Source organism: Ranitomeya variabilis, chromosome 2, assembly GCF_051348905.1.
Source record: "Ranitomeya variabilis isolate aRanVar5 chromosome 2, aRanVar5.hap1, whole genome shotgun sequence".
Taxonomy (NCBI): Eukaryota; Metazoa; Chordata; class Amphibia; order Anura; family Dendrobatidae; genus Ranitomeya; species Ranitomeya variabilis.
Genome location: NC_135233.1, coordinates 230,496,525 through 230,515,252, shown reverse-complemented (window position 1 = coordinate 230,515,252; position 18,728 = coordinate 230,496,525). Strand labels below are relative to the sequence as shown.

At 44.3% G+C, this 18,728-nt stretch overlaps 1 protein-coding gene across 2 annotated transcripts in view; it reads right to left on the bottom strand.

Moving 5' to 3' along the window:
* Positions 1–3,126: 3,126 nt before the first annotated feature.
* Positions 3,127–18,728, bottom strand: part of LRSAM1 (leucine rich repeat and sterile alpha motif containing 1) — a 30,444-nt gene continuing 14,842 nt past the window's right edge. The window contains exons 16-25 of one of the 2 annotated variants that reach the window (XM_077283929.1): positions 16,498–16,597; positions 15,892–15,979; positions 15,731–15,805; positions 13,635–13,715; positions 10,414–10,509; positions 9,873–9,971; positions 9,663–9,794; positions 9,504–9,576; positions 6,534–6,685; positions 3,127–5,245 (exon numbers count right to left, since the gene is read on the bottom strand). In XM_077283929.1, the coding sequence (XP_077140044.1) occupies positions 5,120–5,245; positions 6,534–6,685; positions 9,504–9,576; positions 9,663–9,794; positions 9,873–9,971; positions 10,414–10,509; positions 13,635–13,715; positions 15,731–15,805; positions 15,892–15,979; positions 16,498–16,597 (1,022 nt within the window). In that variant the 3' untranslated portion in view covers positions 3,127–5,119. The remainder of the gene's footprint in view (positions 5,246–6,533; positions 6,686–9,503; positions 9,577–9,662; positions 9,795–9,872; positions 9,972–10,413; positions 10,510–13,634; positions 13,716–15,730; positions 15,806–15,891; positions 15,980–16,497; positions 16,598–18,728) is intronic. The other variant, XM_077283930.1, reaches the window with a different exon arrangement.

Sequence of the window (18,728 nt, the reverse complement as noted above, 5' to 3'; positions counted from 1 at the left end):
CGTTCGTACCCAGGCTTCGGCAGACACTGCCCTTGGCAGGCGCATTCTGCAGACAGCGGTACCTCAGTAAGCCAGTGGTACATGGGGTTTTAGCAGTGCAATTGCTCCCCACCCAGGGGCTGCTTTAGGACGTCCCATGGTCCTGTGTCCCCCAATGAGGCATAGGAGAAAAGGAGATTTTTGTGTACTCACCGTAAAATCTTTTTCTCTGAGCCAATCATTGGGGGACACAGCACCCACCCTGTTAGCTTATTGGCTGGTTGTTGTTGTGGTTTGTTCCTCAGTTTTTGACAGTTTACTTGTCTTGGTTTTTCTTATACTCCTACTGCTTTACTACCTAACTGGGTCATTACTGGCCAGTCCAGTCAAGGGGTGTATACTGCAGAGGAGGAGTTAATTATTTGTGTTTACTTAGTGTCCGCCTAGTGGCAAGCAGCATAACACCCATGGTCCTGTGTCCCCCAATAGTTGGCTCGGAGAAAAAGATTTTACGGTGAGTACACAAAAATCTCCTTTTTATCATATCCGGTTGCCCCAAATTTGCACCTGGGGCGAGTAGTGCTGGACGGGTTTTCAATTTCTGAGTGTAAACAAGACTGTTCCTATTTACTGTCAGCGAGCAGAGACAATGACAATCATATATTTGCTGTTTAGCGCACTTAGGATTGGCTAGCTAGGATATAATAGTAACAAATCCCCAGCGATGGTATGTGATAGACAGGGCAGTGGAGTCAGAGTCTGTGTTCATTTTGGTCTAAATAAAATGGACCGACTCCTAAAATATATAATACACTACTCAAAAAAAAATAAAGGGAACACTTAAACAGAATAGAACTCCAAGCAAATCAAACTTCTGTGAAATCAAACTGTCCATTTAGGAAGCAGCACTGTTTGACAATCAATTTCACATTTGCTGTTGTGCAAATGGAATTGACAACAGATGGAAGATATTGGCAATTATCAAGACACACTCAAAGGAGGGGTTCTGCTGGTGGGGACCACAGACCACGTCAGTACCAATGCTTTCTGGCTGATGTTTTGGTCACTTTTGAATGTTGGTTGTGCTTTCACACTCGTGGTAGCATGAGACGGACTCTACAACCTACATAAGTGGCTCAGGTAGTGCAGCTCATCCAGGATGGCACATCAATGCGAGCTGTGGCAAGAAGGTTTGCTGTGTCTGTCAGCGTAGTGTCCAGAGGCGCTACCAGGAGACAGGCCAGTACACCAGGAAACGTGGAAGGGGCAACAACCTATAGCAGCAGGACTGCTACATCAGTCTTTGTTCAAGGAGGAGCACTGCTCAAGCCCTCTAAAATGACCTCCAGCAGGCCACAAATGTGCATGTGTCTGCACAAACTGTTAGAAACCGACTCCATGAGGATGGTCGGAGTGCCCGACGTCCACAGATGGGGGTTGTGCTCACGGACCAACACTGCAGGATACTTGGCATTTGCCACAGAACACCAGGATTGGCAAATTTGCCACTGGCGCCCTGAAAGCAGGTTCACACTGAGCACGTGACAGAGTATGGAGACGCTGTGGAGAGTAATCTGCTGCCTGCAACATCCTTCAGCATGACCGGTTTGGCAGTTGGTCAGTAATGTTGTGGGGTGGCATTTCTTTGGAGGGCCGCACAGCCCTCCATTTGCTCGCCAGAGGTAGCCTGACTGCCATTATGTACCGAGATGAGATCCTCAGATCCCTTGTGAGACCATATGCTGGTGCGGTTAGCGCTGGGTTCCTCTTAATGCAGGACAATGCCAGACCTCATGTGGCGGGAGTGTGTCAGCAGTTCCTGCAAGATGAAGGCATTGAAGCTATGGACTGGCCCGCGCATTTCTCAGACCTGAATCCGATTGAACACATCTGGGACATCATGTCTCGCACCATCCACCAACGTCGCGTTGCACCACAGACTGTCCAGGAGTTGCGGATGCTTTTGTCCAGGTCTGGGAGGAGATCCTTCGGGAGACCAAACGCCGCCTCATCAGGAGCATGCCCAGGCATTGTAGGGAGAACATACAGGCACGTGGAGGCCACACACACTACTGAGCATCATTTCCTTGTCTTGAGGCATTTCCACTGAAGTTGGATCAGCCTGCAATTTGCAATTTTCCACTTTGATTTTGTGTGTGACTCCAAATCCAGGCCTCCATTGGTTAATAAATTTGGTTTCCATTGATGATTTCTGTGTGATTTTGTTGTCAGCACATTCAACGTTGTACAGAACAAAGTATTCAATGAGAATAATTAATTCATTTAGATCTAGGATGTGTTATTTGAGTGTTCCCTTTATTTTTTTTGAACAGTGTACATTGAGTATAGTAGTACAATGCAGTATGTGCTGTAAATGTTTCATAAAAATTTGGGAAAGTTCTGAAATGTCCTATAAATGTCTGTTCTATTCCTGATCTAGGCTACATGCTCAGTAGTGATCAGAGCGGTTGTGTCAGAGTCAGAAGTCAGGGAAATTGAAGAATCAGAGTTGGTGGTTTGGCTTACCAACTCCATAACCCTGGTGACAGAGATAATTGTTAAACCGATGAGCTAAAGAAGTCATAAGTTTGAGGGCTGCCCTCAAGGTCTTATATTACCGGTCTGCATCATAGGTGTCCAATCTGATTAGTAGGCCGCATGGGTTCTACAAATTAGAATAGACACTGGGCATGCAGGCAGCTAGGACAAGGTCTGCAGGGCTCTGGTCCAGCTAGCACTGAGTACTGACATGGTGGCCAGACCAGCTCCCTACTTGTGAGCATTTGGGGTAGGAAAAGAGTTCACAGTCAACTAACAAGGATAATGAAAATAGTCAGGGATTAAGGAAAAATTCTTCACGAAATCTGTAGAACTTTTCCTTTACATAAATTAACAGCAACCTATATGGCATGGGTGGGGAACAGGTCACATGCGGCTGCATTTTTCCGGCCCTGGGTTTGATGGGTACTGTAGTACTACTACCATCATCTGATTAGAACTGGTTCTATAATGTTCCTCTTGATGTGACTATGAGGAAACTACAGTTCCACTTAGAACCTGTGGATGGCGCCAGTGCTGTTTTTCTTTATGCTGAAAAACCTCTTTAAATATTTTTTATTTAGCAAAAACACAACACACCCTCCAATGTCCATGCAGAGGCACTTTTTATTATCAGGACAGGTGTAAAATTTGGAGATATCCTCTTGCGATGTGCGTACATACATAAAACAAGTGTAGGTAGTGGGTAGGAGGTGGACTACTGCACCAGGGTTATCTATTTGTGGCAGAGATGATCTGGTGGGGGTAGTATTCCAAACGCACAGACATCAATTTCAGGTACATGATCCCATAGTACATCACAGGTTAAAAATCCCCCCAAATGCCCCCCGTGCCTGTTCCTGCACAGTTTAACTGTGTGGTCAATGATTTTCCTGCAGTCCGGGAGGGGTGCAGAGTCTGGTCCTAGCTCCTGACATTTTCATGATCTAGTCCTGGGCGGGACACAAAGGCTCCATTAAATATGGGGGCCACACCTATGTCTTAATGTAGGGGGCCTAAGCTGGATTTGTACCATCTAATACCCCTCATTGAAATGCACAAATTCTGACCCTTAGCTGGTAATATATATGCACAATGCGGCCTCAAATCCCAGCCCCAATGGAACAGATGACGGTAGCACTGGTTTTTATAAAATCCAATCCAGTCGCTGCTTTTATAGTTCAAAAGCGAGAAATGAAAGTTGGAACCTGATTGGTTGCTATGGGCAACATATAATTCACAGGTAAACCACTTTGCAGAGCATCACTATAAACCACACAGTGAATAAATTCTAGGGAAGAACGTGACTAAATTTCGTTAAATTTTTTTGCTTACATTGCCATCAAAACACAAAAAAATGTAGATATGAAAAAAAAAAAAATCATGTCAAAATGATATAAATCGGGCTCGGTCATTATGGGCACCAAATACCCCAAGCCCCTAAAGGGTTAAAAGGCTAAGGCATTTGCCTTGGAAGCTTGCAACCCAGAGCGACCAATCGGAACTCTGCGTCTATCTCCCTCCCCCTAAGACCCGCTCTCTGGGTGGTTGCTATGCGTTACTGACCTCTGGGAGTTTAGGCCACGACGAAGCAGAGACATTTTAGCCCCTTAGGGATATAATAAGGAATGTCTGGACATGGCCATGTAATAGGGAAACATTATTCTCCCCCCCCCCCCCCCTGACCCACAGGATCATTATTTACCTAGTCTGTTACAATTTGTCGCGCTGACCTGGAGTATTACCGTCTTCTTTGACTTCACCCATTAAGGCCTGGGGTCCCAAAAAAATAAATAAAAAGCCCAAAACATATAAAGGAACCCAATAGACTGTAGATCATATGTAAATATTCCTAAAAGTGTGTATTCTGGTGGTCGATACAAGTGCACAGCGGCCTTAAGTGATTGGTTGAGGAAAGTCATGTGACCTTTCACAGAAAGGCGTCACTGGTCAGGTCACATGACTTCCCGCAGCACATGTTCTTACACAATAGTGCCTCCTAGTGCCCCGATTGGGAACCTGTAATTTGTAGTGCGTTTCTACAATTCGGGGGTCTTCCAGTCAGCATGGTGGGGTTCTACAGAGCAGTGCCACATATGAGTAGTAGTACAAAGGCAAAGGAAGCTCATGAAATAGGGCGGTAAATTGATATACCGTAAGTGCCGGACATAGTCCACATTGCCATATAAGGTAATAAATTAATCTATGGTACACGTACATTTACATACAAACTGACATTTATAGAAATGGCTTTAAGGTCCTTGTTTTGCCATGAAACCCTCCTCTGGGCACATTCAGTAGGATGACTATGGAGCAAGAATGACCAAATAAAAAAGCCACTCAGGAAATGGAGGAATATATAAAGGGCAAACGTCGCCACGTAATGGCGACCACACCCTGCAGTGCTGTGACTAGCCACAGGGGGCACACCAGGAGTGCGGACGACACAAGCATCACTAGAGACGTACACGGCCGTAATCTACAATGCTGCGCACCCAGCATCGCAGAGTAATACGTAACAGTTCGGACTTCAAAACCAAATTTGTTCCTTCATTTAGTGTTACACGGGAGGTCAGAAGCGGCCTCCTCCCTGAGGTTGATCTTAAGTGCTCTGGTAGATCCGTATACGCTGGCTGATGTCTCTGCGGCACAAAGGGCATGTCTGGAGGGCATCTCCACAGCTGGCGCAGCAGCAGACATGCCCACAGGGGAGGAATATCGCCTGGGCCTGGAAAAAAAAATGGATTGAGTAAGTGTCCCGTGACACAACCCAAAAGAGGGTGCCATGTGCACAGTGGTTCTACCACTGGTAATAACGCTGGAACGCTTCATTGGATCCCACTGATTGTGACAACATTTCTTTGTGACATGCACTTCATGGGAGTGGTAACTAGAGATGAGCGAATATGTTCGGTTCCCTCCTTATTCGGCCGGTGTGTTGGGCTCTCCATGCATGTGTTGTCTCGGCCGCCACACATGCAGCTGCGGAGCGATCCAGGAAACCAGGTTCCCGAATAAGAAGGGAACCAAACATATTCGCTCATCTTTAGTGGTAACATTTCTTCGATTGACTTGAATTCATTTGTGGAAATTTGGTGATAATTTTGAAAATTTCACAATGTTTAAACTTTTAATTCTTATGCCTTTAAATCACAGAGTTAAATCACACAAAATCAGTCTTCACCGAATATACATTTTCCACATGAATTGAGAATTTTGAGAATGAATGATTAGTCCAGATGAAGAAACAGATTTCTATGATATGATATATTCCAAAGTTTCTTATTTTCATGTGTACTATTGCTTTATGAAATAAAAATTAAAACGACACTTAATCTTTAACCCTTAACGACCACTGATACGCTTTTTAACGGCGGCAGTTAAGGGGACTTATTCCTCATTTAATGGCGCTGAGAAATAAGTGTATAGCGCCCCCCAGCGTCAGAAAATCTCCGGGGTCTTGGCTATCGGGGGGTAGCTGAGACCCCAGAGAACATGAATCTGGTCGGTTTTTACTGTCCCCAGTCTTGTGATCGCGATTATTCACCATTTTTCGGTAACCGCTTTGCCATAAAAAAAAAAAAAAAAAGCCACATTCATCTCAAAATGGTATCAATACAAACGTCAGCTGGACATGTAAAAATAAGCCCTCCCACATATCCATCAACAAAAAAATTTAAAAAAAAGGTATGGGCATCAGAATTATTTTTGATAACATTCAGATTTTTTTTTCTGCGCTTAAATAGAAAATAAAATCTATATAAGTCTGGTATCCCTGTGACTGTACTGACCCGCAGAATCTTGTTACGAACATATTAACAGAAAAATACAAATGAAGATATGGCTCTCGGAAAAAGAGGAGGAGAAAAAAACAAAAGGGCAAAAATTAAAAACGGAGCAGTTAGGGATGGGATTGTAGACATGAGTGGATTTGTGTCTGGCTGGGCAGATCCACATGAGGATTCGCCCCTACGTGCAGATTCATCTGTGGCTGCTGTATACAGGATATTTCTCACCTCTAGCTCCATGCACACCACACACTCGGAGAGCCTGCTAGCCACATCTGGTAATGAACGCGAGGGAGAGCTCGGGCTGGGCTGCCTGGCAGCGGCAGGGGCACTAGGTTCAACCTCCGAGGGTCTTAGTTTGTCCAAAGATTTGGGCGATTCTGTGAAAAAGATTTACATTAGAACAACTTAAAGGAGAACAAATGATATGTACATTCATACGAGGTCATCAGACGTGGAGAGAGAAGGTGCCAGGCACAGAGATCATACGTTGGAATGGTTCCAGCATGCGACTCTGATGTTTGCAGGAATACACAGGAAGCCTTACTAGGAGTTGTCTGGGTTGGAGAATCCCCTTAGTTAATGGGGTCTGATCACGAAGATGGGTCTCTTACTACAATGAAATGCGTGGGTCTGCACTCTGGTAACACTACAGATATGGGTCCCAAATAGCTGAAGAGTAGGCAATAGCGGATCATCTTACTATGACAAACTATTTTACTACCAGCCTTAGGCTATGTGCACACGTAGGAAATGTGGTGCAGATTTTATTTCTATAATTGAGGGGTGCAGAAACGCTGCAGAACTGCACAAAAGAAGGGACATGCACTTCTTTGAAATCTGCAGCGTTTCTGCGCAGATTTTTCTGCACCATGTGCACAGCTTTTTTTTTCACATTGATTTACATTGTACTGTAAATCACAGTGCAGTTCTGCAGCGTTTCTGCACTAAATCTGCATCGTGTGCACATACCCTAACTCCCCTGTCACTACCATTCAGCACACCTATAAAAGGAACACTCTGGGTAAATCTAATTTGCTATGGTTTGCCCTGTGCGGGTACTGCGGGGGAGGAGCTTGACACTACGGTTCACTCTTAACGGGCATGCTCCGCCTCCGGCACTGCTCATTTAGTCTTGAGGAGGCGAAAAAGAGATGAAGTTGTATAGAAGGGAGCCGGACAGGACGCATGCCCAGCTGGCAGCTATAGTGCACACATTCCATTCTAACATAAAGGGAAGGTGCACATTACCTGCCGACAGCATATGACCTGGCAAGTATTGGACAGTCCCTTTAAGGTCAGTCTCCCAAGTTATACTTGGGCAACCCCTCCTTAAATGTTGTATTTCCTCATTTAAATTAAAAACAACAGGTTGCTTTTCACACCAGCACCATACTAGCGATGTTGGCGCCGTGACATTGTTATGCCTTGTGCATCCTACTGCCAATCGCAATGAATAATGGGCTGCAGTTCTCACACTTCCCCCGGATGTCTGAGCTCGAACTTCAAGAAGTCAGCGGCGGCTAATTGGCTCATGTTACATAACAATGTCATGCCATCCCTAGGAGACCCGGTGCGGACATCGCTGGTATGGCACCAGTGGGGGAGGCGGGCATCTTATTTTTAGTTTAAATAAGAGGATACAGTATTTAATGAGGGGCTGTCCAGGTATGGTCCATTCCTGCTCCTGCACACATACACTACAGGGAAGGCACAGCTGGCAGCGGCATTTGTCCTAATGCAGATAACACAGGTCAACAAAAAAAAAATTTTTTTCTGGTGTCCAAAATATTTTAATGAATTTGGGGTATTTTTGGGGTGCTGATTCTGAATATGCTATCAGTTTTGCCAGATTGGCTCAAGTTTTTGAGATTTTTGGTATCTTATTTATAGCACTTGTTGGTAAATGCGACGCATCATCTCATTAATTTCTTTGGATTAGTACTTGAACTGAGCAGTTCTCAATATAGTTTTGTGTTAATTAGTGTTCTAAAAGTTTGTTCATAGCTTGATTTTTGCACTAACTTTATGTTGTTGTCTGTTTTCCAGTGAAAAGCATGAACTCATCAAGAAGAAGTTGTCTTAACGATCCAGACTCATTCTGTTACATTTGTGGTGAATACACACTGCCAAAACATAGAAGAAACATAACAGACTTCGTAAAAAAAGTGTATTTTGCCTATTTTGGTGTTATGCTTGGGGACCAAGACAAGTTTTGGGCACCACACATAGTGTGCAAAGCATGTATCGAATTATTACGAAAATGGAGCAAAGGACAAAGAAAAAGCTTCAAATTTGGTGTTCCAATGGTGTGGAGAGAGCCAAAAAATCATCATGATGACTGTTATTTCTGTGCAGTGCAAGTGCAAGGATTCAATAAGCATAAGAAACGAAAATGGGAGTAACATGGAATCTGCAAGAAGGCCTGTCCCTCATTGTGAAGATGTGCCTGTACCTGTGTTTACCATAAATAACAGTCATCATGATGATTTTTTGGCTCTCTCCACACCATTGGAACACCAAATTTGAAGCTTTTTCTTTGTCCTTTGCTCCATTTTCGTAATAATTTGATACATGCTTTGCACACTATGTGTGGTGCCCAAAACTTGTCTTGGTCCCCAAGCATAACCCCAAAATAGGCAAAATACACTTTTTTTACGAAGTCTGTTATGTTTCTTCTATGTTTTGGCAGTGTGTATTCACCACAAATGTAACAGAATGAGTCTGGATCGTTAAGACAACTTCTTCTTGATGAGTTCATGCTTTTCACTGGAAAACAGACAACAACATAAAGTTAGTGCAAAAATCAAGCTATGAACAAACTTTTAGAACACTAATTAACACAAAACTATATTGAGAACTGCTCAGTTCAAGTACTAATCCAAAGAAATTAATGAGATGATGCGTTGCATTTACCAACAAGTGCTATAAATAAGATACCAAAAATCTCAAAAACTTGAGCCAATCTGGCAAAACTGATGACATATTCAGAATCAGCACCCCAAAAATACCCTAAATTCGATGAAATATCTTTGGCACCAAAAATGCTGTTGACCAGTGTAATAATCCATAATGCAGTGTGAGTAATAGAACTCCACATAACAGATTTCACCCATTATGGAAACCCATAGATCACTGCCTTGTGCCCACCTCCTGTGCCCACACCTGCCCCTCCTGCACATTGACTACACGAGTTACCTCTCCTGCGTTCTTGAATTTCTTTTGCCTTCTCGATAATGGATATCTGCAAGCCAACTTCCTCCACGCCGATCTGGAGTGACAGAGCACAACACGTCCCCATAGTAAATCCTTTGCAATCTTATGAGGGATCCCACACCATTAAACTTGCACCATTACCTTCCTAAGATCATCTGGCATCATCTTCTCCAGCATCTCCAGGCAAAATCTATGGTGAGCAAATATAGGCAAATACTTCTCTGCAGAAAGCTCCTTGAGGAGATCCACCAGTTCTTGTTCCAGCCCTTCCTCCTAAGAAAGCAACAAAAGACGCTGGAGATTCAGAAGAGATCAATGATCAAGGGGGTTAAATAGTGATCTGGAACCCACCTGGAGTCTCAGTGAAAGAGGTTTCTGGTTCAGGAGTCTCTGGTACTGGATCAACCAATAGTTCTCCAGCTTTGCCTCGCTCTTCGAGTCCATGTGCATCTGAAAAAAGTGGAGGTCCATATTAGAAAATGATACCCCTACTTCCACATTGGGATGGAGAGGCATGCATGCTGCTTCTCCATTTATTATGTGACGGACATAGATAGTCAATTACACTTCCAACAGAACGGCAGTCGCGTGCATGGTTACTGCTCCAAACTGGGATATCAGGACCCCCATTGTTGTGATCAGTGAGGGTCTTAGCAGTCAGACCCCCACTAATCAGACACTCATCACCTATGCCTTGTTCAGAAAATCCGATTTTGTTAAAGGGGAAGGGGCAACTATTATTAATAGGAATGCAATACTTAATTTCACCTCTGGAGGCGCTGCAAGGAAATAGAGCAGGAGATTACAGTAGCTGGAGAATTTATGGTCAAATAAACTTTGGTGGCCCCAGGGATTGTTCAAAATAACCTATCCCTTTAAGGGCAGAACTCACCAACACGGCCAACAGCTCCTCTTCCCTCTGTTTCTTGTCCTTAAGGAGCTGCTGTAGGAGATCGCTCAGTGCCTGACGCTGCTCCGCAATCGCCCACTGATGCAATAAAACCATAGTTAGATACAGGGGGCAATGGAAAAACGCCAAATGAGCCTGGATAGGGGACATGGCATGCCATCAGCAATCACGTCCCTAACCCAAGAGGTTACAATATTCAGACTGGACCACGTGTGGCTCATGGAAGGGGCTACTGGGGCAGCCATGGGGCAAGCATGATCTATGAATGGGAATGAGCTGCTGGTTGGAAGTAATGATGCAAAAGAACCCAAAAAAGCTAATGAAACGAGCCATATTCCTTTATGCACTACTAAGGCATGACTAGCTGCTACATTATGGGTTTTTTGATATGTGCCAGGGGCAGCAGTTACGGTCTATGGTGCTGGCATTTGGGCTTAGGTTAACTCTATAGGGTAAAAATATACACCATTGTTTTCTTATGCTACAAAACCCGCATCTCTCCAACTAACCACCGAACACAGGGAAAGTGTCCTCCAAAATGGAATTGGGAAAAAAAAAAATCTGACTTTTCACCCCACAGCAGTTGGCATCTTTTTCTCCCAAAGACGAAAATGCAACAGCGCCACCCTCTATGGATCTCAATTAGGTCAAATGTTAATTTTTCAAGTGAATTAACTTAGAAAGTAAGCGAACCATAGAAATAACTGGCATGTTCCCTGAATCAGCACGAACAGCTCTATAAAATGCGTATCAGATAAAAAGTGAAGACACCACTCATTAACATGAATCATTTCCTAGAAATGGGCCATAATGACAAGTGTGCACAAACGTTTCATTAGTAGACTTGTTAGAAGTTGGACTTATTTTACGAATGACACAAAACAGTAAAAACAGAGAATGTAAAAAGACGAGAAAAGGAAAAACAAATTAAATTAAGAATTTAAATTAAGGTTAAAGCAGAACACAAAAAAACACAAATCTAAGAACATATAGAAAATGTAAACGCAAGAAGCAACCAAAATCCTATGTATGTACACAATGACTGCACCAGCAGAATATTGAGTGCAGCTCTGGGGTATAATACAGGATGTAACTCAGGATCAGTAATGTATGTACACAGTGACTGTACGAGCAGAATAGTGAGTGCAGCTCTGGGGAATAATACAGGATGTAACTCAGGATCAGTAATGTATGTACACAGTGACTGCACCAGCAGAATAGTGAATGCAGCTCTGGAGTATAATACAGGATGTAACTCAGGATCAGTAATGTATGTACACAGTGAATGCACCAGCAGAATAGTGAGTGCAGCTCTGGGGTATAATACAAGATGTAACTCAGGATCAGTAATGTATGTACACAGTGACTGCACCAGCAGAATAGTGAGCACAGCTCTGGAGTATAATACAGGATGTAACTTAGGATCAGTACAGGATCAGTAATGTAATGTATGTACACAGTGACTGCACCAGCAGAATAGTGAGTGCAGCTCTAACGTATAATATAGGAGGTAGCTCTTTTGAAAGAGGTCTGGCTTCCATCATACAGATACAACACTCAATGATAGAGCAAATGTAGTATTACATTCAGCCATTGAGACTAACAGCCTGCAAAAAACCATCATCATGGCTTGTTAACAAATCTGCTCTGGCTCATATAGATGTCCCCAACCCAGTGTGTGACCCCCTAGCACACATTGCTCAGTGTGTGTCCCCCCAGTACACATTGCCCAGTGTGTGACCCCTTAGCACACATTGCCCAGTGTGTGACCCCCTAGCACACATTGCCCAGTGTGTGACCCCCCTAGCACACATTGCTCAGTGTGTGACCCCCTAGCACACATTGCCCAGTGTGTGACCCCCTAGCACACATTGCCCAGTGTGTGACCCCCTAGCACACATTGCCCAGTGTGTGACCCCCCTAGCACACATTGCTCAGTGTGTGACCCCCCAGTACACATTGCCCAGTGTGTGACCCCCCAGTACACATTGCCCAGTGTGTGACCCCCCAGTACACATTGCCCAGTGTGTGACCCCCCAGTACACATTGCCCAGTGTGTGACCCCCCAGTACACATTGCCCAGTGTGTGACCCCCTAGTACACATTGCCCAGTGTGACCCCCTAGTACACATTGCCCAGTGTGACCCCCTAGTACACATTGCCCAGTGTGACCCCCTAGTACACATTGCCCAGTGTGTGACCCCCTAGTACACATTGCCCAGTGTGTGACCCCCCAGTACACATTGCCCAGTGTGTGACCCCCTAGTACACATTGTCCAGTGTGTGACCCCCTAGTACACATTGCCCAGTGTGTGACCCCCCAGTACACATTGCCCAGTGTGTGACCCCCCAGTACACATTGCCCAGTGTGTGACCCCCTAGCACACATTGCCCAGTGTGTGACCCCCCAGTACACATTGCCCAGTGTGTGACCCCCCAGTACACATTGCCCAGTGTGTGACCCCCCAGCACACATTGCCCAGGGTGTGACCCCCTAGTACACATTGACATTACCATTATGGGACAGTCAGATAACTTCATGAGCCACAGCCGAGTGATTCTACCAACTGGTGACAACTATCTGGCAATAAATGGACTTTTCCTTGACATCTTTAGATCCAATATACTTGTATGAGATGTGATCCCGATCCTGGAGCTACTCCGCGACACCATAAATGAGGAGTGGAGCGCCGATTACCTGACAACCGGCCGTACATTTTCACTGTTGTCAGTATAACTGCATTACTTTCAGGTGGAGAAAAATTTGTAAAACTTTTCCTGGTGCTAATTATTGAATGCTCTGCCCACAAACAGACGAGACACATGACCGAAAAGTGTTAGTGACGAGGAGAATCCTGTACAAGACTGACAAACGGACAGGACAGACTGGAGACCAAAAAGAATCTTAGCAAGACTAGACACAAGACTGGACGCCACATGGCAGTAGTCATCACGTAAATCAGTGAGATATGAGGCACTGGTTACCTCGTGCCTCGGGAGTAATGGCTGCCACTGCCGTGTATTAATATACCAGCGGCGGCCTGTCCCAATGGGGGGGCAACATTATAACAATGATTGTAGAATTCCCTACCCCCGCCACCCGATCAGCTCATGCTGCTGAGGTTTGGAAAAGAAAGAAAATATAAAAAGAAGCTTCCGGGGGGATTTTTGTATTTGTAAGATCCCCGGGGGTGAGCACATACCTGGAGTTCCTCCGTTTCCAGTTCTTGCCTCTTTACCTCCAGCTGAGTCAGCTGCATTAACTCAGCCTCTATTAATAAAATCTAGACAGAAGATGAGACAGCAGGGTTCGGGTGAACAGGATCGTGCTAACGGAGCAAAGCCTAGGGGGAGGATGGGGTTGGGGTGACCTCTGCGCAGCCTAGGGGTGAACCCCCATGGGTGCAGTAGGTTCGGTGTCGCAATGCATGCATCGGACGACTGTGACTACCTGCATATGTGGCAAATGTACACAATTCTAGGTAAGCAATCACTTAAAGGGGCATTCCCATCTGTTATTGCTAGGATACGCCACCACTTTATGATCCGGCATCAGAGCTGAAGCCCCCTCATTCAGGAGCGGTGGGGGTCCCAGTGGACGTTCCCCTCCTAACCATCAACTTTCTTAATTTTATTTGTACTCTACACCATTGCAGATCTCACAGCTGAGGGTTTGTTACAAGCGTACCCGCCTCAGCCAGCTAAAGCAGAATAACTGCACACATCTCTCTCCCCATCCTGATTGTAACAAAACTAAGTATCAGTACTGGAAAAAAAACATACCAGACTGAATGAAACTGTAGCAAACCTTCAGCTGCCAAAAGTGTTTGGTCTAGTCTGGTTTTCAGTCTCTGGATGTAAACAGGAATGTTCCTATACACTGACAGGATTCAGAGATTTTAAAAATGGTGAAAGATTGAAACACAAAGTGATAAAAGTCCTGAAATTTGCTGCGGATCTCAACGACATCATAAAAATAGGGAAAGTTGTATAAACCTCCGCAAAGAGCAAGAAGCAGCGATTGGGAACCTCAAATGTTCTGCTTAGTGGAGATAAGCGGCAGTGATGGCGACCATTAGCGGCTTATCTCCCTCCGCGGAAGTACCAAAGCCAGACGGGCATATCCAGTGGTCGCCAATCTTTAGCAGGCTTGTGTCTACAGCTGGCACGACTACTACCCTCCCGCTTACTCTATGCAGATTCTCTCCGTTTTTCTTATCACGAATGTGGCGCAAGAGTAAAATAAGAAAGAAAAAATAGCAAAGCCAGGCGGAGAAAGAGAGCAACACAACATGCTACAATGTTGGCAATGAAAGGGAGGAGCGCATCAGATAAATAAATCCACTGGTCAAAGGGTTAACTGTAGGCAACACATCGGCATGACTGGCTAAAGCAATTTTTCTTGTATTTTTTGGGACAAACCGGACGGCCAAATCTGTATCAGACTGGTGGGGATCTGACGTGCAGGTTGTGAGCCCCTTTGTTTACCAGGCACAGCTTTGTTGGTGGCAGTGCTCGGTACTGCAAGACAGTCCCATGTAAGTGAACAGGACAGCTAAGCTGACGGTAGAGGTGACCGGAGTCAGCTCCCCAGCAATCTGAAGACCGATTCTCCGGATAGCCCACCAGTATCAAAGTATCAGAAATCCCCTTCAGTTCTGCAACTTTCTAATATACTTCATCCTTCCCTGATTTCAAAATCTCTGCTTGCAGTCAATGGTTGGTAATAATTCCTTTTCCATCTACATCCTGGATACCCATCCTTTATAACATTCACAAAGAAGAGGATTTGTTACAGTCTCAGCAATCCTTAGCAGTCTGGCAAGAATCTCTCATCTGGATTTCTGCTACAATGTATCAGCCAAGAGTTTAGAGAAGTTATCCCGATAGGACACTATTGTAGCAATACTATGCTGTGAATACAATTAGATCTGCCAGGATTTTGAGCCTGTAGATGCAAGCATGAATGTTCTCAGGTATGACAGCAAGCAGAGATCTTGGAAATGGTGAGGGACTGAAATATAAAGTCTATGGCTTGTTGTGACACTGCAACTCCAGAACAGGCACTCGAGAAAGTCACTATGGTATGTTAAAGTCTGGTCTGGGGTCAGGGTGCTGCCTCACCCCCGTATCCTAAATGTGGGGGGTGCACTAAATACTGTATTATCACTTTTTCAACTGGTCGGAGTCATTTTCTGGGCTGCGCCAGCATCCAGTTGAATTACATAGACTGAATGCTGTGTCTGCTCTCCAAAAAATGGCCGCCCCACACTATATAATACATCTTCATCTCACATACCTGTTCTCGTATCTGCCGATGCATCAGATCCTTCTTGAGCTGCAGGGTCTCGAAGGCCGCCTTCTGGATTTCAGACTGGAAAAGAGAGTGTAAAGAATGGTTACGTGCGCCCCACCCTGTGCAATGGCCGAGCAGCGGCTCATATGGGGTGACGTCCGTACCTCCTGCAGGATCTGGCTGATGGCTTTATTCTGATCCAGCTGCTGCCACGTCTGAATCTGCTGAATCTTACGATCCATTTCGGCCAAGCTGAGAAAAGGGAACATTGGGGGTTATAATACAGGGCCAAAAGGGGGGTGGGGGCGACCGAGATTTAAAAGGACACCACCTAGAATCGCTGTGACTTATAATGCAGTGAATTGGTTTTACCAAGAGTATCCCTTTAATCATCCCCACTGGTGAAGGTCTGCAAGCCAAAATTACATCAATCACCAGGGTGGAATCAAGGGGAGTATTTGGGGGTCTCAGTGGACCTCCTGTCAAGGATCAAGATTTCGCTGAGGGGCTATGCATAAGCTTTTCCTTTAAATTCGGTAACCGTAATTATTTGTGCAGATCACCTATCACCGACTGTTTCAATCCCCGCTGCCGCGGTGGTCTCATATAGGAAATGATTAATGGTTCATCACTGATCTCTAGCATGCGGGGGTAATCATTACCAAATGCTGAGAGCGTGCAAGTTATTAGGTGACATATGACGAGCCCCCGCGCAATCATTGACTGCACTCATGCGTCACTCCCGTCAGCGGTGGATTTTTCCATCTTACCTGGAGCAGGTCTGATAAACCATCTCTTGGCGCCGAGATTCGTACGTCATCTGCAGCAGTTTGTTCTTGTAACTTTCTTCCAACATTTGTTGCATCGACGCTGAAAAGAGAGGAAAAACATTGTGTAAATGTAGGCTTTAGTGCAACTATAAAACCTGGAGATGTAGGAGACTGAACAGGTATCACCTGCAGCCTGGCTCCTTTACTAGGGACCAATACACAGCGTTCCAAGTTATTATGCAAATTGGATTTAAGAGTCAGAAAGATGTATTTTTGTATGGGGTCCCGGGGTCTTTGGATACCTGAAATCAGTGATAATTAATTTCCCAGGTGAGCCCAATTAAAGGAATACTACTTAAAGCTTTTTTTTATGCTAATTTTCAGCTGCGTTTCACAGTACCACCAAAGTCTATAAGATTTCAGAAATCTCATGCATACACCTTGGGATTTTTTTTTCTTGACTGTTTTGTTAAAGAGCTTGGTTTTTGCAAAATGTAGCAGGTCACTAAACTCAGCGTTTTTGCTGTGTTTTTCACACACTGAAAGCAATGGGTGGTGCAAAAATGCTGGTATCAGGTTTTGCTGTGTTTCTGGTGCCAAAACCTGATAAAGTTTAGTGCAAAAAAAAAAATCTGACTTCACTTCATCAGCATGCATAAGAGAGAAATGTACCCTGACAAAAATGCAACAAACACTCAGCAAAACCTGCTTTTTGTTAGCAGCTTAAACTTGGCATGAAAAAAACACTGCAAAAACACAACTTGTGAATAAAGCCTAAGAAGGACGGGCCACATTATGAAGCAGTCCCAGGTTTCAAGCAATAAGGGAAGGAAAAAAGATCTCTTTGATACTGAAAAGCGTCAAAGAGTGCAATGCCTTGTACAAGGTATGAAAACATTACATATTTTACAAAAGCTTAAGCATGATCCGATGATCCGTACTGTGAAGAGATTTGTGCCTGATACAGATGGGTTTGTGCAGATAAAGGCATAATGAGGAAGGTTTCTGCCAGACAAATTCATCAGATTAAGGGAGGAGTTGCTAAAATACCATTATAAAGAAGCAGACATGTATTTGAAGCTGCTGGTGCCTCTGGAAACCCACGAACCTCAAGGTGTAGGATCCTACAGAGGCTTGTAGTTGTGCATAAACCTACTATTTGGCTGCCCCTAAACAGTGCTCACAAGCAGAAATGGTTACAGTGGCCTCAGACATACATGAAGGCTAATTTTAAACAGTCTTGTTTACTGATGAATGCCATGCAACCATGGATGGTCCAGATGGATGGAGAAGTGGATGGTTGGTGGATGGCCACCATGTCCCAACAAGGCTACGACATCAGCAAGGAGGTGGCTGGGTCATGTTTTGGGCCGGAATCATGCACAGAGAGCAGGTAGACCCCTTTAGGGTCCCCGATGGTGTGAAAATGACCTTGTCAAAATATACAGTTTCTGACTGACCACTTTTTTCTATGGTAAAAAGAATCATGCCATCCATAGCAAAATTATCTTCATGCTGACAATGCATCATCTCAACCCTATTGAGAACCTTTGGGGTATTCTCAAGCAAAAGATCCATGAGGGCAGGGGCATTTGACATCAAAATAGAAGCTCTGGGAGGATATTCTGACATCCTGCAAAGAAATTCAAGCAGAAACTATCCAAACACTCACAAGTTCAATGGATGCCAGAATTGTGAAGGTGATATCATAGGGATCCTAACTTGGCCTGCTAAAATGTTTTTGATTGCAAAAGCTTTTGACTTCAGTAAGTGTGACTTGGTAATGTGGCAAATTTATCAAATAGCAATTTTCAGTTGTTTACAACGTATAAAATATTTGGAGACTCTGTTGTGAAGAATAATTTGGAACAATGCATGTTGCGTTTTATCATTGGAGGTTTGTCCAATAAAATATGATTTATAGGCCACGTTCACACGTTCAGTATTTGGTCAGTATTTTATATCAGTATTTGTAAGTAAAAACCAGGAGTGGAACAATCAGAGGAAAAGAATAATAAAAACACGTCACCACTTCTGTATTATCACCTATTACTGGTTTTGGCTTACAAATACTGATGTGAAATACTGACCAAATACTGAACGTGGCCGTACGCTAATGGTTAATCATTTGAACATTAAACTGACTTATTTGCATCAACAATATAGGAAAATCAGAGGAAAAGAGCATTTGCATAATAATTTGGTACACGGTGCAGGCCACATCAGTAGCG